The sequence below is a fragment of the Drosophila yakuba genome, chromosome 3R, assembly GCF_016746365.2.
Source record: "Drosophila yakuba strain Tai18E2 chromosome 3R, Prin_Dyak_Tai18E2_2.1, whole genome shotgun sequence".
Taxonomy (NCBI): Eukaryota; Metazoa; Arthropoda; class Insecta; order Diptera; family Drosophilidae; genus Drosophila; species Drosophila yakuba.
Genome location: NC_052530.2, coordinates 29,473,501 through 29,491,957, shown reverse-complemented (window position 1 = coordinate 29,491,957; position 18,457 = coordinate 29,473,501). Strand labels below are relative to the sequence as shown.

At 47.1% G+C, this 18,457-nt stretch overlaps 4 protein-coding genes across 5 annotated transcripts; all 4 read left to right on the top strand.

The window, feature by feature from the left end:
* Nucleotides 1-2,434: 2,434 nt before the first annotated feature.
* LOC6538946 (prosaposin) lies at nt 2,435-8,099 on the top strand. Its single transcript, XM_002099414.4, has 7 exons — nt 2,435-2,628; nt 2,789-2,867; nt 4,675-4,957; nt 5,031-6,846; nt 6,916-7,388; nt 7,446-7,587; nt 7,646-8,099. The coding sequence occupies exons 1-7, from the start codon at nt 2,580-2,582 to the stop codon at nt 7,648-7,650; spliced, it is 2,847 nt and encodes a 948-aa protein (XP_002099450.1). The 5' UTR covers nt 2,435-2,579; the 3' UTR covers nt 7,651-8,099.
* Nucleotides 8,100-8,162: 63 nt separating this feature from the next.
* On the top strand, nt 8,163-9,958 carry LOC6538945 (fibrous sheath CABYR-binding protein). Its single transcript, XM_002099413.4, has 3 exons — nt 8,163-8,434; nt 8,490-8,578; nt 8,635-9,958. The coding sequence occupies exons 1-3, from the start codon at nt 8,163-8,165 to the stop codon at nt 9,480-9,482; spliced, it is 1,209 nt and encodes a 402-aa protein (XP_002099449.1). The 3' UTR covers nt 9,483-9,958.
* Nucleotides 9,959-10,435: 477 nt separating this feature from the next.
* Nucleotides 10,436-14,552, top strand: LOC6538944 (alpha-protein kinase 1). Of its 2 annotated transcripts, XM_002099412.4 has the most exons (6): nt 10,436-10,809; nt 11,697-12,258; nt 12,327-12,436; nt 12,515-12,877; nt 13,007-13,447; nt 13,606-14,552. In XM_002099412.4, the coding sequence occupies exons 2-6, from the start codon at nt 11,712-11,714 to the stop codon at nt 13,879-13,881; spliced, it is 1,737 nt and encodes a 578-aa protein (XP_002099448.1). In that variant the 5' UTR covers nt 10,436-10,809; nt 11,697-11,711; the 3' UTR covers nt 13,882-14,552. The 2 variants fall into 2 exon arrangements, with proteins under 2 accessions (XP_002099448.1, XP_015049128.1); XM_015193642.3 differs by lacking the exon at nt 13,606-14,552 and having other exon boundaries at nt 10,444-10,809; nt 12,998-13,144.
* Nucleotides 14,553-15,375: 823 nt separating this feature from the next.
* LOC6538943 lies at nt 15,376-17,419 on the top strand. Its single transcript, XM_002099411.4, has 2 exons — nt 15,376-16,803; nt 16,897-17,419. Exon 1 carries the CDS (start codon nt 15,456-15,458, stop codon nt 16,704-16,706), a length of 1,251 nt encoding a protein of 416 aa, XP_002099447.1. The 5' UTR covers nt 15,376-15,455; the 3' UTR covers nt 16,707-16,803; nt 16,897-17,419.
* The last annotated feature ends 1,038 nt before the right edge of the window (nt 17,420-18,457 follow it).

Below are 18,457 nucleotides of genomic sequence, written 5' to 3'. Positions count from 1 at the left end.
GTGCTGTTTATTCACTTTTTATGAAATCGAAATAAGCGTGCGCCAAACGTGTTTGGTTTTCAATAAACAAATCATGAGCGGAGTCTCACGCTAAGCAGTTCAATGGGTCAAAGTTTCCGAGGTTTAATGCTTCTAGCTGGCTTACTTCTGCCATCTGTGTATCAATATATCAGTATATCAGCCAGATCCAAGCCTGAACTTGATCTGGATGCTGGACGGATGGACGGATGGACTACGTGCGGAAGATGAGAAGAAGTCGAGAAGCCTTCGTACGGAGTCAGCTATAAAAGAGTTGTAGATCTTAACTATAAGTTCAACTGTTTCTGCTTTGTTATTGGCGGGGTGTTTCGTTCGTTTATAGCCATTATAGACAGTATTTTGAAGATTTGACTCACAAATTATGGCCAGCAGTTGTGGCTGAATTGATTAGCTCGCATTTGGCTTTGGCTTTAACTTTGGGCTAGCGGTCTTTTCGCCCCTCGATAAGGTCAAGTTCATTTCCGCATGGCGAGGCAGTGGCTACGTTCTCTGAACTCGAATACTTACCAAGCCGAAGTAACTGGAGTTTGGGACGGATTTCATTCGGGAAGTGGAAGGGAAAGGGAAATTGCCCAAGAGGTCAGCTCAAGTGGCCATAAAACAATTAGCCATTAGACGGGCCTTATGTGACGCACTTTGCAATCGCGGCAATTAGAGTTGCTAACAATCTCTCCGCGGGTCACGCAACAAAACGCAGTATCTCGACCCTCGATTTTATCTGCCAGCGTGTGAACTGCCGCCAATTTCACTTTCGTGGATGCATCTCATTCTTTTCAAACTGGATTTTCAAACAAAATAGTTAGGAGCAAAGGAAAGGCGCACTTTGTACTTTATACTTTATACTTTGTCCGGTTATTATTTTGGTTTATATTCAGCGATCTGGCGAAGACAAAATTTATGAAAGACATTAAAAGCGTATAAAAGAGCAGAAAATTATCTCGCTCTTGAAACCCAAAAATGAAATGTTAGTCTAATGATTTACAGCCTTACTTACTCGTATAAGCGTGTTAATTGCGCAAATTTCCTTCACTGTTGAACTTGATTGTTCTTTGGCGGTCCACTCAATTGCCATAATATCAATCGCGCTGCCAGACTTCGAGTGTCAAGTGCAGTGTCTGGCTGCACTTAACCCTCTACTACCCCACATAAACTTTAAATTCAGTACCAATCTAAACCAGTACAAGATGTATCAAAATATTCCAGCTAGCTCTCAGCGGGTTAAGCTCCGCCAAAGAACCGAAATGCACGGCAGGCGCTGCAATCCACGGTCAACACGACAGGTTTCAGGTTTCCTTCTAAGCCCCTGAGCAGCCGAATCGTTGGTTTTGACACAGATATAGCCGAGTTATGGCCGTATTGGCCCGATCGGCCAATGCTTGCATTTGGCATTTCGTTGGCCAAACAAACTGCCACCAGCCGCCAGCCACCAGCCACCAGATGACCTCGACTTTCAATCGCCATGAGAATGTGTCTGGCATTCTTTTCGAGTGTAGTGTATCTTCAGGTGATTCTCACACAGATCTTGATACGCACCTCAAGTCGAGAATTACATGCCGATAGGCATCGCGAGAAAAATCTGTTTGCCTCCAATTACGAGTGAGATGCATTTTCCCCCAACATTTATGCCTGCGAGCTTTACATCAATTAACCCGCAATTACAATAGAATTTAATCATGTGCCTGCTAGTGGAGCTAGCCCACTCGCACAGTTGGCCAAAAGGGGGTTAAGCGATGGGGCTGGGCAAAAAGGGGCGTGTTAATAACCGCGCTAAGTTCAAGAACATCGCTCATGGTTATTGTCATAGTTTTGGCGCGGCAATATGTAATTAAATCTGCGGATTGCAATCGATTATAAATACGTTTTGAGGCATTTGCGGGTGGCGAAGGCTGCGTTCGATTGGTTAGTGAGTGAGTGATTTAATAAATTGTTCCCAGCTTAGGATCTATAATTTAAAATTTATTCTATGAAATTCAAGCTATGTCATATTGTAAGCTATTGTAAGGAATATTATAAAAGAACTACCTACTTCAAGTACGTTAAATAGCTTGCAGATGGCTGACCAAAAACTAATAACTTAACTATTTATTGGACCTTTTGAAGTTTAATGATTTGATGACCCCATTTTAGGATGGCTTCTTCGGGGAAAACCCCCATAAAAACTATGGCTTATTAAAAGACTTAACTGCAGCTCTATGTTATTAACAGAGCATGGTTCGGGTCCGCGATGCGCCCTGACCGCTATGTCTACATTGGTTTGGTTTTCTGCTAAAAGCTTTATCCAAGACTTGCGCCACAAGCACTTCCTAAAACTATCGCTAAGCAAAGTCTGCTAAAATGCAAACGCTCACTTCCTGGTCACACTACTATATCGTAAAGGTATATATTTGGCAGAACAGACGGCGGTCACACTGCAGACAAATAAAAAATTTAGCCAACTTCGTTGCAATTGCACTTCAGTCTTTCGCTCAGAAATAAACCCATAACCGCAAATAGAAGACTAGCTCCGCCGACATTTAGCAAGTACAGTTAAAACCCGGAACATGGAGAGAGCAGGCCTTTTGGCCGTTTTGGCACTGTGCTGTGCCTTCGGTGAGTGCGAAAGCAAAGAGCGAAAGACGAAATACGAAAAGCGACAACAAAAGGGAACCACAATAATAGTTTAGTCATAGCTTATTGCGTATTCGCACAGTGCACTCTGTTCCCCCGTTTGCTCAACCCTTCCTCTCTTTGTTTGTTTGCTTTCTTGCAGGCGTCTTCGCCGCTGCCACGCCCCTTTTGGGCTCCAGCAAGTGCACCTGGGGACCATCCTACTGGTGCGGAAATTTCAGGTGAGTGCGGAAAAGCGGGTGGTGCAATAGGAAACGGGAAAAGCGCATAAATCGCACAAATCGCTTGGTCATCAAACACTGCAAAAGTTCTCGAAGGCGAATGGGCAACCTCTTTTCACCCCTCTCCATGTCGCGATATTATTTCTCCGCCTCACTCGTTCATTGTTTGCAGTGGAGGCTCTTCTGTTTTTGTTCTCCGCCGCCGATAAGACTATCACTCGAATCGAATCACTTTGCTCCATATAGCTCTATTCGTTGATAACCCCTGTTATTGCAAACTTAACACTAGTGCCGCTCTAATTGCGTCCCCCTTTTGCTAGAGTATTGAGATCATTTGTGAACTTTTTAGATCCCATTTCACATTATATTTAAGTGTCATTTTCTCTGAGTGCATTTCTCGCATTGCTCTCTGCTCTTATATCCTCCCATATTTCTGCATTTCCTTTGTCCTCACATTCGCTGTAAATCAAATTAACAGTACCGCCAGTCGAAACATTTTAGACTACTGAGTTAAGCGCTCGTTGGGGCAAAACTTTAACGACACGATTACTGGCATGAGTAATCCCAAAAAACAGATCATTCGAAAACTGCTCCCTTTCCCTTTCTGCGTTCACTGCCAAGCAAACCACATGATTGCTTTATTTATCATTGTTAATGTGCTGCAAGCGGCACCAGTTGTTCCTTATCAACGGATTCTGACTAATCCCTCTGTAGTAATATGAGTACAGGGCAACATCCCTAAGTGCAACCCAATAAATACATAAAACAGTCACAGTGACTTCTTATCTAAGCTCTACTCCACTCTACTCATACCATTCAAAAGAATGCTATTTCAATGCGATCCACTTACAGAAGCTGTACTGTACATGTGTAACACCAAGATCAACTTACAAACAACCTTTACTTAGGCTGCATCATTAATAAAGTAAAAGCAATCAATAGGCAACTGAAAACATTTGTTAAGCGCCCATCGCTTATCGCTGGTCGTAATTCCTTTGTTTATTGATTGATTTATTTTTAACTGGCCAGGAAAATCCGCCATTTCTGGCTCTTAACCGTTTCTTTGTTTCTCAATTAACGGCGAAAAATTGCAGAGCCTCAAAATTTAAAAACGTCGCCATTGCTGCTGAAAAGTCAAAAAACAATATCTGTGAATGCGAAGCCAAGTGAATAATATACATATATACATTTATGTGGATACGTCCAGATATATCATACATACATATACACTGTTTATTTCCGTGCTTATCAGTGCTGTTTTTTTATTTTTGCTTTTTAGACGCTTTTGTTTGGTATACCTGATGTATCCACCACAAACGTCTCTTCATGTTAATAGAAATTAGCACTTTCTGTTCGAATCAGACAAATCGATTTATATTAAGCAAATATAGGGATTACTTTCCATCAAAGTGGGTAAAATGCTCTCAAAGTATCAGAGTTTCAAAAGCTATTAAGTCTATCTCAAACTGATCACCATAAGTGATATATTCTATATATAAAATGTACCTCAAAGTACTTCTTAAAACTGACGTTGCTCGTGGCTTCTTTGTATCAACTTAATCCCAACATAATCATGTGAGCTGCGGGTGCATTCTTAAAGAGAATAGGGCTACTCCCTTTTTAGTGGACTCTGGTCTTTGCTGACTCGTCGATTCCGACTTGGCCACTCGATTACGAATGCGGGTCATTTGATCCGAACTGCGGCATTCCGCACAATCAGCTTACAATCCAACAGTGGAGCTCATTCTTATGAGTTTATCTTAACACCAAAGAGAGTTTGCTAACCTTGTATCTGTTTCCTTTGCAGCAACTCCAAGGAATGTCGTGCCACCCGCCATTGTATCCAAACCGTTTGGGAGACCCAACAGGTGCCCGTGGACACGGACTCCATCTGCAAGATATGCAAGGACATGGTTACTCAGGCTCGCGACCAGCTGAAGAGCAACGAGACAGAGGAGGAACTGAAGGAGGTCTTCGAGGGCTCCTGCAAGCTGATTCCGATCAAGCCGATCCAGAAGGAGTGCATCAAGGTGGCCGATGACTTCCTGCCCGAGTTGGTCGAGGCCCTGGCCTCCCAAATGAATCCCGATGTGAGTTTTCACCTCTACAGCACTTTCTCTTCAACCTCTTATAATGTTACAAATGTTCCTCTTCAATCCTCAGCAAGTTTGCTCTGTGGCCGGACTTTGCAACAGTGCTCGCATCGATGAAATGTTCAGGAATGGCATTCAGGCGGGCCTTGATGGAACCGCCCAGGAGGAGGATGACAGCACCGAGGAGACCGAGTTGGTCATGCAGCCCAATCAACTTTCCTGTGGCAACTGCAACCTGCTTTCACGCCTGATGCACTCGAAATTTGCGGCCACCGATCGCGATGACATGGTGGAAACGATGCTTCATATGTGCGGATCGCTATCCAGTTTTTCAGATGCCTGTGCCAACATCGTACTCACCTATTTCAATGATATCTACGACCATGTCAGCAAGCATTTGACCACGGATGCAGTGTGCCATGTGTCCGGAGTGTGTGCCTCCAGATATCACCAGCACGAGGAGGATAAGCAACCGCAGGAAGCCCTGGTTGCTTTGGATGCCGGCGATGATATTCCCTGCGAACTGTGCGAGCAACTGGTGAAGCACCTGCGCGACGTCTTGGTGGCCAACACCACGGAAACGGAGTTCAAGCAAGTTATGGATGGATTCTGCAAGCAGTCAAAGGGATTCAAAGACGAGTGCCTTAGCATTGTCGACCAATACTACCATGTGATCTACGAGACCCTAGTTAACAAGTTGGATGCCAATGGAGCCTGCTGCATGATCGGCATTTGCCAGAAGAACTCCGCCTCCTCGATTAAGGATATCCCCATTATGCCGCTGCTGCCTGTTATTGAGCCGGCTCAGGTGCAGATAACCATTGAGAAGCTGGAGAAGCACGAGAAGAAGCAACTGGGCGCCAGTGAGCCAAAGTTCAGCCAGCAAGAGATCCTGGACATGCAGCTGCCCATTGATCACCTGATGGGTGCAGCTAATCCCGGAGCACTGGTCGAGGGCGGAGAGCTGTGCACCCTCTGTGAGTACATGCTGCACTTCATTCAGGAGACTCTGGCCACCCCGTCCACGGATGACGAGATCAAGCACACCGTGGAGAACATCTGTACCAAACTGCCCTCGGGAGTTGCCGGTCAATGCCGAAACTTTGTGGAGATGTATGGTGATGCTGTGATTGCTCTGCTCGTCCAAGGACTGAATCCCCGTGACGTGTGCCCCCTTATGCAGATGTGCCCGAAGAATCTGCCCAAGAAGGACGACGTCGAAGTGTTCAATCCCCTGCCATCCAGCGATGAACAGGATTCCCCTACTTGCTCTCTATGCCTCTTTGCCGTTGAGCAGGCCCAGATGAAGATCCGCGACAATAAGTCCAAGGATAACATCAAAAAGGTTCTAAATGGCCTTTGTAGCCATCTGCCCAAAGATCTGAAGGACGAGTGCGTTGACTTCGTGAACACCTATTCCAATGAGCTGGTCGACATGCTGATCACAGATTTCAAGCCGCAGGAGATCTGCGTGCAACTGAAGCTCTGCATGAAGAAAACAGACGCTCTCAGCGACTTGGCCATTTCGCTGGGCGACGATGTCGATGGTGAGGACAAGTCCAGCAGTGAGGAAATCAGCTTCAATGACATTGAGGTGCGCCCTCAGTTTGCCTTCGACCCAGAATTCAGTTCCGCACCCAACTGCCTGATCTGCGAGGAGCTGGTTAAGACCTTGGAGAAGCGTATGGGCAAGCACCCCACCAGGGACAGCATCAAGCAAATCCTGGAAGAGTCTTGCGACCGGATGAGGAAGCCACTGAACGGTAAATGCCACAAGGTAATCGACAAGTACGGCGATAAGATTGCCGATCTGCTGCTGAAGGAAATGGATCCCAAGCTCATCTGCGCAGAGTTGGGAATGTGCGTCCTGGCTGATCTGGATGATCGTGAGTATTTGGTTCTAGCACTACGATATGTACTGGTTTATACTAATGAATTATATTTCTGTAATACAGTCGAAGTTGATGAGGCTTTGAAGTACGACGTGATTGCTCTGCCGCATCAGGACAACAAGCTGTCTACCATTAGGGATCCGCCTAGCTGCGCCCTTTGCGAGTTCATCATGACCAAGCTGGATTCCGATCTTAAGAATAAGACCGAACAGGACGCCATTAAGCGTGCGATTGAGTCAGTTTGCAATCACCTGCCAGCCACGGTGCGCAAACAGTGCGACACCTTCGTCGATGGATATGCCTCGGCTGTGCTGAAGTTGCTGAGCGACGTGCCGCCCAAGGAGGTGTGCCAGAAACTGCAGCTCTGCTTCAGCGTGGCCGTCACCGATGAGGTTGTGGAGTGTGGTGTGTGCCATGGAGTCACCCAGGCTCTTTTGCCCTTCCTGCAAGAGAAGAAAGATGACGAAACCGAAGTGACAGCCCTGCAGATGACATCGGTTGGATGCGAGAACTTGCCAGCCAAGTACTACAAGATTGTAAGTAACTTGAATGTGTAAATGTTACAAATACCTATACGTTCGCTTGCATTGCAGTGCTCTGAGATGATCTCCATCTATGGCAATAGCATTAAGAACTTGGCCAAGCGACCCTATATTGATCAGTCGCATATTTGCGCCGAAATTGGCAAGTGTTTTGATAGCGAAAAGTCTTCGTTGGCCTTTGCCAGAATTTCAGGTAAGCTAAAGGTTGAAGGACCCCAACAATACATTCATTAATGTACTATCTTCAACAGCCTAAGTGATGCGTTGTGATGTGCGAACAAGTCGCGAAGGATTAGAGGGAGTAGGGACCCGATCCCACGCTTTATATATGCATATACCTTTACATATATCTGTTTACATTCTATAACGATTTACTGTAAATGAAACATGATTACTTACTTTTTGTTTTGTACCCCGGTTTTTGGCTCTAAATTTGTTAGGTAAATTTGTGATGAAACTGATTTTATAACGCACTCAAACACCGGCTGAAAGAAGTTAAACTTAACTAAACTAACACTTACACTAAGCAGAACCCTAAACGTAATTTCAATATAAAAATTAGCGAAATCTACGAGGCGCAAACTTTGTATCGATATCCCCATCTGTCCGAAGTCAGTTGAGCAGTGTGTGTAGTTTAAGATATCAAGCAAAACTGTGTAAAATACGAACATTGATCTTATAAATCATAAAGAAAACTTAAACGAACCCAGTAGCACATTATTGAAAATTCCCAATTACCCGTGGAACAGTATATATTTTCTAGCTGATATGTTTGAGAACTCCCTGTTCCTCATCAAGCCGGACTATCTGCACAAGCGGCGTCCGGTGCTCTTGAAGTTGCTCGCCGAGGGTTTCCAGCTTCAGGGTAATCGAAGGATTGCCTTTTCGCCCGAAACTGCCGCCGAGTTCTATGCTGATTATGCCGATGAAAAGGGTTTCATGCTGGAGGTCATTCTGCTTTCGAAGGGTGTTTCCGAGGCGTTCATAGTTGCCAAGGAAAATGCGGTGCAGGAGTTGCTCAACATCATGATTTGTTATTTGTGAGTTTGCTTTCAAGTTAAATTGTTAATTCTTTAGGTAAAATTGAACCTGTAGTGGCTCGGCATCGGACCTGGAACGCAATATCCATGTTACCAAGAACAGTCACAGTGTGGCCCGTGAGATAAACTTCATTTTTCCCAACTGTAAGTAGCACTTCAAAGATGCAAGAACTGAAATATCATAGTCTGCAATTTTCCAGACATTCATGAGCCCCATCAAATGTTCGACCACAATAACTTCTGCAATAGGCCGATGCTGAAGCCGCTGCTCGAGGAGATCTACGACATAATGCAGAACCTGGACTGCAGCCAGGAGAACTGGAAGGTGCGTCTGTCCGATTACCTGGTGCGCAGCAATCCAAAGATGCCGGAAATCAGCAACCAGTGCCAGCAACGACCGGATGTGGCCATCCAGGACAAGTCGCAGCAGACCACCATGACCTATGCTCCGATGCCGAGTGCGAGGGGAGTGCAGCCGCGAGCCAAGAAAACCCAAAGCAGTAGTGCACCCTTGTCCACCACATCCCCGCATTCCTCCATGCTGCTCTCGTCGTCTTCCTGTGTCACCTGTGGAGGTTTCGAGAGATCTGAGCCCTGTATTTCGGAACTGGATCTCAACAAACGTGTGGAACCTCATGACGAGGAGGCCGTTTGTGTGGACGAGGAGATCCTGTGGAAGGAAGTCATTGTCTACGAGGAAATCCAACCGGAGGCGGAGGAGCAGGACTCCAAGGAGGACCTACACGACCTGGAGGAGGAAAACCAAGGGGAGGGTGGAAGCTCCGATGTGGAGTCAGACCGAAGTGTTCATGAGGCTCCACCGCCACCAGCTGAAGACGAGGAGTCTGAAGCGGGTGACACTGCTGCTGCGGAGGCAGGTGAAGCTGCTCCACCTCCGGAAGCATCTCCCGCTCCTGAAGCAGCTCCCGCTCCGGAAGCAGCTCCGCCTGCCCCAGAGGCTGCTCCGGCGCCTGAAGCCCCTCCAGTGGCCGAGGAAGCTGCTCAGGCAGCAGAGCCACCCGCAGAGGAAGCTCCGCCAGAGGAATAAGTTCGGTTCGCTAGTACACCTGTTGCCACATCATTTGTTTGCCGAAACATAGAAAAAATGGACTAAAATGCGCGCAATTTTTGCATCACCAGCCATTGCACCCGTTTTTGCACCACCTTAAACTGGCAATTGCGCACTCGCAGAATTTTTGGAGGTGGGTTCAAAATGCTGGTCCTGCAGTTTTTTATTTGCCCCTAGAAAGTGCATCCCACACGGCAGGAAAATCAACAGGAGCAACAGCTTTTTAGCCTCCAACTTGCCGCTGGCCAAATGGCAAAGTTTTTTCGCCCCTTTCAAGTGTCCAATGAAAAAAACGTTGAAAATTAAAACAAACAATGAAATCAAATTAAATTTATGGGCCAACTTTCGGTGCAGAAGTGTGCGTTGCATGTGGCACACTTTTTCGCGGTGCAAAGTGCCCTGCACAGGCTGCAATTAACCCAATTAAGAAAAACAATAAATTTTGCCTGGATTAATTGGTTTCAAGCGATTTACTTAGATTAAAGGGTTAATTAAGATTTGGCTAGTGCTTTAAGGTATACCTTTAAAGGCCAAGTAATTCCTACGCTGCACCGATAAGGCTTAAATCAAGTCGTACATCACATCTCTCATAAAGCTACTTGAAACTGATATGCCAAGAAATCTCAAGTTAATTCTGTTTATCTTCAGAATTTTTGTATTATTAAAAGAAAAATATTCATAGCTGGTAATAAAAAATAAAATATATTGCATTACCATGTTTTTTAAGTGTTTTTGAATTTTTTACTTTATGAAACAATTTTAGATAGTCTCTTACCACTGTGCGTTGCCAGCAGTTATTGTTGCGAGTGTATGTGTGCGTTCGGAGAGAAGTGAGAGAGAAAAGAGAGAGAGCAAAAGCTCTCCCCGCTTGGACGCCGTGAGGTATGCAACGCTTTTCGCCTTGCGTAGCGTACCGCTTCCGATTTTTGTGGAAAAGGCAAAAGCAATTCGACAGTCGGTATCTGGCTGCCTTCGCTCTGCTCGCATCCCACATCCTACATCCTATATCCACGTACGGCGTACGGCGTCCTGCGGCCTTCCGAAAATAACAAATAATTACTCAAAATAATAATAATTCAGGGGGTGTGAGGGCGCAGAGCTTTTGAGTCGACGTCGAGTCAAAAAAGGTGGCAGAGAAGTGAATCGGTTTCGGTTTCGGTTTCGCAATATACATACACAAACAATAGGCACTGGGAAGTAGACGACGGCGAATCCTTGGCGGCTCAGCATTTCCACCGAATTCGCGTCGAGGAAAAGCGGAAAATCGGAAAAACAGCGACCATTCTCGTATTGATTTTCAAGTGTGGTAAGCGGAAAACGCAAGCGAATACGGAAAAACCTGAGAAAGTCCAAAGAAAAGCCCCACCAACTGGCAGTGAAAATGCATGTGGAAATGTCAATGGCCAGGCGCAAGAAAAGGGGCGGTGGTGGGTTAGGGAAGTGCTGTAAGGTGTCTAAAGCTGGCTCGGAATCCCCTCAAAAATGACCAAAAATAGAAAATGGATATAGTGCAGTGTCGGTGGATAAAAAAGCAAAAACGGTGGGAAAACTCAAAACCCAAAACTCAAAAGTTGAGGCTAAACTATAGCGCGCTTGAAAATAAATCCGGGCAGACACGGAAAAGCCTCAAACCAACGGGTCCAAAAGTGAAAAAGCTGAAGAAGCAGAAAAGGCAGAAGAGGAAGCAGAAGAGGAAGCCCGAAAAAACGGAAGAGGAAGAAGCGGCCGGCATACACACACAACCACAAGGGGGTGGCAATCCAACCATCCAGCAATCCAACAATCCGAAAGTTGGGCTGGGAAAAGCTCAAGTCACAAATTTTTGCGCAAGGGCAGGCCGAAGTGAATCGAGTCGAGTGCTTTTCCGCAAAGGGGGTGGCTGCCGCTGCCGCAGTCGACGTCGCTGTTGCCGTTGCCGTTGACGCCAGCGAAATTTCGCAACACTCACACAAGCACCCCCACAAATTACAGTTAGGGGTGGCATTGGCGATAAGACCCATGAAAAAAGACTGGCGGTGATTCGAATACCCTCGCAGATCCATAAACATACCAGTGTTAATTCATTTATTAGTGCAATGATCCAAAGTTAAAAGAGTTTAAAGACATTGACTTGATAGTAATACTAGATCTGTAGATTTATTTTATTAAATATTCTTATCCCCAACCTAATCCCCATTGTATGTCTTTGCCCAGATCGGCGCCGTTAACATGGATAAGATGACGGTGGCCCAGAAGAACGCATATCTCGAGGCGCACATGGCGGTGCAGCAGCAGATGGCCCAGGCGGCCATCCAGTTCAAGCAGCAGCAGACGTCCCAGCAACAGAACTCCCCCACGGCCAACAACAACAACAACAGCCAGAACAACGGCAACATGCAGCAGCAGCAGCAACAGCAGCAGCAACAACAGCAGCAGCAACAGCAGCAGCAGCAACAACAGCAACAGCAGCACTATGCGGCAACCATCAAGGTGCCGCAGATCAGTTCCTCCAGTGTGGCAGCTGCGGCGGCGGGGGAGAGCACCTTCACGGTGCCGGACGACGGAATGGGATTCGAGGGGGGAGTGCGGGTGCTGCAGAGCCTGGGCACCTGGTCGGCGGCCGAGCAACTGACCTACAACATACCCAAGCCCAACCTCATCCCCTTCACAGAGCCGTACGTCGAGGGGGGCTCCATGCACCCCGCCAGTCGACTCAAGGCCCTGCAACAGGTGCAACAGGCATCCTCGGGGGTGCGCAAGACAAATCCCTCAAAGTGTGAGTATTGGAAGAACTAGAACTATTTCCAGCAGTAGTTTGAATCAATCAACTTTGCGTTCTTACAGCCACCAACAAGGCATTCGAGTGCACGGTCTGCGGCAAAGGACTCGCCCGCAAGGACAAGCTGACCATCCACATGCGCATCCACACCGGCGAGAAGCCCTATATTTGTGAAGTATAAGCTGCCCTCGAGCCCCTCGCACCACTCGCCGCAATCAATATCTAATCCTCGCCCTCGAATCCTCCATTTTAGGTTTGCAATAAGGCGTTCGCCAGGCGGGACAAGCTGGTGATCCACATGAACAAGTTCAAGCACGTGACGCCCACGAACATTGCGCCACTGGGCAAGCGATTGAACAACATGGTGAAGAAGAAGGAGCAGCCGGATCCGCCGCCGGAGGACAACAAGCAGAGCCTGGAGCTGCAGCTGCAGCAGCAGGCGGTCCAGGTGGCCGCCCAGAACATAATAGTGCAATCCGCTCAGGGAGCGCCGACGTCGATTCCCGGTATCATCATACCGCACCATCAGCAGCAGTTGTCCTGGACGTGCGAGCTGTGCGGCAGGATGTTCTCGAGTCGGGACGAGTGGTCCATTCACGCCAAGAGTCATCTGGAGGTGAGAAGATGTCGGTAGACACTCCTGGCGAAAGTTGAGCCAAGGCGAGATTTGTGATATTTGCTGGAGTGGATTTAACCCTTCACCTCTTCTCCCTTTTTGTCCCTTACTGAATTGTAGTATTGACAGCCGGAACGGCTAGTCGCAGAGTCAACAAAACCAGCAGCAGCGGCGGCAGGAGTCATTGCTAAGACCAGCAGCAGCAACAGCAACAGCAACAACAGTCGCAACTACCAAATGGATGCTAATCAAAACCAAATTCAGATGGAGGCCCAAGCACGAAAGCAGAAGATAATCATTCAAAACCAGATGATACTCAATGCCAGCCACCAGCAGCAGCAGCAGCAACAGCAGCCGCAGCAACATCCGCAACAGCAGCAGCAGCACCAACAGCAGCAGCAACACGTGGCACACGGAAAGAAGGCAGCCAGAAAACACCAGCAACATCTGCAGCAGCAACAGCAGCAGCAACAGCAACAGCAGCAGCAGCAGCAGCAACAACAGACCAGTGCGCCTATGTACAATAACAATAGTAGTAGCAACCACAACGGCAACAACCAGAGCCAAGAAGTAACTACCTATTAACAGACCAAATGAACTGAAACCACAGCAACAACACTGAAACAGCCAACAGCAACATTGAACACCAACAAACTCACCGCATTCACTTTCCGCTGTATTCTGTATTCTGTTACCCTTCCGTTTACCCCCTTTCCCTGCGAATCCAGGTGTCGGTGCCGGTGTCGCACATCATTGCCAATTCGCCGACGGCCGCCACCTACATGCAGGCCCAGCTGAGCGAGCACGCCAGCAACATGCAGCACGGCATGCCCATTGTCACGTACAATGGGAACCAGTACTGCGTGATCACCCGGGCCCCGGATCTGGATGTGGAGGCGATGCAGAAGCCCCTGGACTATGGCCACGCCGCCGGAGGAGCCACCAACATAATAGTGATGTCGCCGATGCAACTGCTGCCCCCGCAGCAGCAGCAACAGCAGTAAGCAGCAGCAGCAGCAGCAGCAACAGTAAGCAGCAGCATCGAAGAGAAAGGCTTACTGCCCAGCCTACCAGCTATAAATACGAATTGTAAATAAAGTCTTAAGCAGCCGAGAGCAAACCCAAGTATATGTTTAACAACACTACTCAGCAAAAGCAAAGTTTGTAAATGTCAGGTTATAATCCCCGTAACATAACATAGATATCCCCCCCTTCCGTGTCAGCGAAACTCAACTCAACTCGAAATCAAACGTAGTCTAAGCAACCTAACATATCCCCCCGCAGAACGTATATAAATAGTGCCCATCTTCATAAGCAGCCACCACACTGAGATATAGAAATGCCACATAGAAATGCCACTTCGACGCAGTTTCAAACCCTCCAACGTAGTAGCCCCACATAGAGCCGTATGCAAAACCGAGCGTGTATGATATATTGTATGTGTTTCTATGGCATTGTTTGTACATTAAGCTTATTACGTACTCCAATTACGTCTTCGACTAAAACGCAGCCTGGGCACCGCCCAGGTACCCAATGAAATGAATAATGGAAGCAAAAACAAAAGTAGCAGTAGTAGTGTCCATCAGCAAAGCTCCCCACACATCTCCCCACTCGATTCCAATGGCAAACCATGTAAAGATCAAGAGAAAATAAATTTAATTTAATTAAATAAAAACTAGTATGTTTTAATGTATCAGTTTTTTTACAGACGCAGTTCACTGAGCTCCTCTCAAACTCAAGCCATGTGATATTACGTATACGCAGTGTCGGCCATACGGAGCATCATTCAAGTGACACGCACTTGCGGCCAAAAGTACGAATTGAAGCCATTAAAGCACCCAATAATTGGCAGCTGTTGTCGTTTATTATTCTTGGCTGGCTAACTTTGGCGGCATTCTGGCCAAAAGCGAAGTAAAAACCAAAACATTTGGTCAACGCTGAGCTCACGAAAATCAACTTTTCGTTCCAAAAGTGAAAAATGCCGCGATTTGATGTGACCTTAGATGGAAACTCGTCGCTGCCGCTGCGCAGTCGACTGCGCTGCCAACGTCCACGCTGCACTGGCGGCAAATAAATTTTTGCCTCGAAATGCTGTTTGTGTTTGTTGTTTATAAGACAAGTCACTCGCAGAGTTTGCTAAAGGGTATAATGTGTTTTCACATGTGTTTTGCTGAACCTAAAAACTACATGTGTGACATTTTCCAAACTAAATGCATTAAACTGTTTGCTTTCTCAAAACTACAGCATTGAAATATCATTAATAGTGTATATTTTCAATGGTTAGAGTATCTGTTAGTTCAAGAACACACAGAGCACCTCGTTTTTACTCACTTCTCGAGTTGTTTTTCGCAAGAATCGCAAATTAGTCTGGGCCCTGGTTGATCGCTGATCACCTGAGCAAACTCAAACTCGAAAATGAACGCCTACGACAAATGACAACGCCGCTGGCGACGCCAACATCTCAGCCATTTTATGTGCTCTCGGCCTCCGCCGGATTCTTTTTGTGTCAGTCGGTTTGCGGATCAGTCTCCGATCAGTTGCGTTGACCATCTGAATCCGGCGAAGAGATTGGGCGATCATGCTGAATGGAAAATTCTACACGGGCCTGCCGCCCAAAATGGTGGAGCGCCAGGCGGTGAAGGTGTGCAATCGCCAGGAGTCGCACTTCTTCTGGCCAGACGATTCTCGAGCGGATTCCGCGGTGGAAACGCGAACCAAGAGGAGAAACAGCCAGCAACTGGAGAGGCCTGCGGACAGGATTACCTCCAATCAGAATGCAGCCGATGAGGTGGACACACGGCGCATGTTCCACAAGGAGTTTGCCAGCTCATCCATACAGTTCTACGACAATCTGCAGTCCAATCCTGGAAGTAAACCTTCTCTGGCCAGGGGCTTACGCAGGGAAATAACTCCAAAACTCACCGAAGTGAGAGCCCAGGAAACGGATAGCAAGCCTGAGAACACTGGCAGTCGTCGCCAGCAGGCTTACAGCTCCAAGATACAATTCTACGATTACGTAAACGAGGCGGACAATGTGACCCAAAATAATGCCAGGCGACCGCACATGGATTTCAATGACAAGCGCGAAGTGGAGCTGAACTCCAAGAACAGTCCCAAGCTGCAGGTCAAAAGAAATGTGCGCAGTTTCAGCGTCGATCTGGAGCCCAAGGTCACCAAGAAACCATTGAACGACAGTCCCGAGTGGCGGCGACCACGCCCACGGCCACTGCCACTGCCCAAGAGGATACTCAAGCAAACGGCACAGGAGCAGGATCCCTACGACCAGGTGGAAAGTCGCGTGCGCAGATTGCAGCTAACCAGAAGTCCTGGATTGCCCAAGAAGCATGTGACCTACAACGAGGAGGCAGCGGAGTACGCCTACTACGACGATCGGCAGGATCGGGAGGATAGGCAGGAATGGCAGGAGCCCAGCTACGAAAGTCGCCCCCGTCAGCAGCCAAATATGCCGACAGGAAGTCGCCAGCAGCAGCAGCAGCAGCAGCAGCCGCAGCAATATCAACATCAACGCTCTTTTATGGAAACCAGTCGAATCAAGCCATTAAACAATAACAATAATTACGAGGCCCACGGCGTTGGTAGGAAAATCTTGCCAAAATCGCCACAAAACCAATCCGCGGTGGGGGGAAACACGCAGAGTAACGATGAGGATCCGCCCGTGCCCTCCGACCCCCGCAAACACCTGCGCAGCAGCCTCTGCTTCAGCGGCGACGCTCTGATGGTGGGCGGTACGCCGTCGCAGTCGCCGTCAGCTGCGCAGGCGCGGCGCAGCTCAGCGGGGCAGAGGGTGAGCGTGGGTCTGCCGGACTGAGAGCTCCAGTTCGCGTGTTTACGTAGTGCAGCTACACAGGGAGAAAATCAGTCGATTTGGACATCTAAAAGCAGTAACTCAAGCGATAAAGCATGCGGTCAGTAAAATAGTGTAGCCACTCTAAAAATATGTTCAATTTTATTTGCAAATCATGTGAATGAATTAGTATTACAAATATTTCTCTGTGTAGCAACAATCTGCATTGCTAATTGAAAGCAACAACTGAGAAATGCGCAGACTGCGACTGCAGCAGCAGCAACAACATCTGCAGCACAACAGCCACATCAGCAGCAAGTTGATGCGACAGCAGCAGCAACTCAACCATTTTTAGTTTTTACTTTTACGATCACCCACAAAACTTTGAATTCACCCACACTCATGAATGAATGAGTCGGCTTTCGTTATTTCTGAGCGCTTGAATATACATAAACAAACCTTGATCTTGACTAATTTGTGAGCGATGCTGTTGTTGTGCACCACAAACACGTATTAATTTAGCTTTTAGAGCCAACGCAGAATAATCTATAATTATAATAGTAGAGATATGCTAATAAACTGATACATATATAACCAAATACATTTCTAATGGGGAAACGTGCAACTAAGCCTTAAACCTACGATGGGCAAGGAAAATTATACATGTCAACTTGATCATTTCATTATGGATTCAGATTCAGATTTGAAACTAATAAAGAAACTTATGGCCAAACTAAGAGTTAAGTTCAAGTTATTGGTACTCAAAAGTAATCGAAAGCAGGCGCACATTGAACTTGGAAAGTGAGCATGGTGAATAAAAACCTATTGATACCTCAATTACACTGATAGGCCTGTAATCGGATTCGAAATGTTATGAATTGATCTGTACGCGGGGCAAATCGGAACATTAAAGAGCCGAACTAATGCCATTCAAGGCACCCTTTCGTGCGGCTTTCCTTTAGCGGCTCATTCAAATTCGCAGCAAATCCAGCAATTTGCTAGTCCGGCAATCAAGTCCGTTGCTCTGGGCAGCTCACCTGGCCAGCCCATTTCGGTGTCCATTCGCAGGTCCCTGCCCCTAGCTCCTTTCACAAAACTTTCAGAGAGAAAGAAAGAGCCATTTTGGCGGCATTGTTAGGAGACGGCGGAAATCAAGTTTAAGTCCAAGTGCCAGTTTAAATCGCAAGTGGTCGTTTCACAAGGAAGCGGTAAATTATGCGAAGTTGCCACCAATTGTCACGCGTGTTGAACTTGAGCTTGACCTTGTCTTCGAAACGGGGCGTGGAACAAGCAACCATTGTCCAGGCAGCAAATTGCAACAAGTGCGGCAATTATCCATCAAATGCCATGGGGCTTCAATCGAGGCGGCATTAGTCGGGGATTTAATTAAGGCATCGCTTTAATTGCCGCCAATCTGCAATATGCAATCTGCAGCTGCCATGGGAACTCAATTCAAAGTCCAGAGACATAGGATAGGATAGGCGTGCAAAATAATTGTGCAAATGAAGCGTGGTGAAATGTTACGCAAGTGCCTGTCCATATCCACTGCCATTTTTTCAACCATTTCTTTAACCATTTCACTGTCCATTTCCACATCCACTTCCAGCAACTCGGGGACAAGACAAACTGCCTCCGCTCATGTACATACGTCCATGCGGCTTGCATCTTCCGCATTTCGATCGCGCATCCTGGCCGATAGAAAGTAGTCCAAGCGTGCCGGCAAAAAAGGCAAAAAAGGCGAAACGGGCCAAAAGCAGCGCCAGCTGGCTAACATT

Coding starts and splice junctions, on each gene's coding strand:
- LOC6538946 (XM_002099414.4), top strand. CDS start 2,580: ATGGAGAGAGCAGGCCTTTTGGCCGTTTTGGCACTGTGCTGTGCCTTC. Junction 2,868..4,674: donor TACTGGTGCGGAAATTTCAG/GTGAGTGCGGAA, acceptor TTTCCTTTGCAG/CAACTCCAAGGAATGTCGTG. Junction 6,847..6,915: donor CCTGGCTGATCTGGATGATC/GTGAGTATTTGG, acceptor TCTGTAATACAG/TCGAAGTTGATGAGGCTTTG.
- LOC6538945 (XM_002099413.4), top strand. CDS start 8,163: ATGTTTGAGAACTCCCTGTTCCTCATCAAGCCGGACTATCTGCACAAG. Junction 8,435..8,489: donor AACATCATGATTTGTTATTT/GTGAGTTTGCTT, acceptor TTGAACCTGTAG/TGGCTCGGCATCGGACCTGG. Junction 8,579..8,634: donor AAACTTCATTTTTCCCAACT/GTAAGTAGCACT, acceptor GCAATTTTCCAG/ACATTCATGAGCCCCATCAA.
- LOC6538944 (XM_002099412.4), top strand. CDS start 11,712: ATGGATAAGATGACGGTGGCCCAGAAGAACGCATATCTCGAGGCGCAC. Junction 12,259..12,326: donor CAAGACAAATCCCTCAAAGT/GTGAGTATTGGA, acceptor GCGTTCTTACAG/CCACCAACAAGGCATTCGAG. Junction 13,448..13,605: donor GCAACAACCAGAGCCAAGAA/GTAACTACCTAT, acceptor CTGCGAATCCAG/GTGTCGGTGCCGGTGTCGCA.
- LOC6538943 (XM_002099411.4), top strand. CDS start 15,456: ATGCTGAATGGAAAATTCTACACGGGCCTGCCGCCCAAAATGGTGGAG.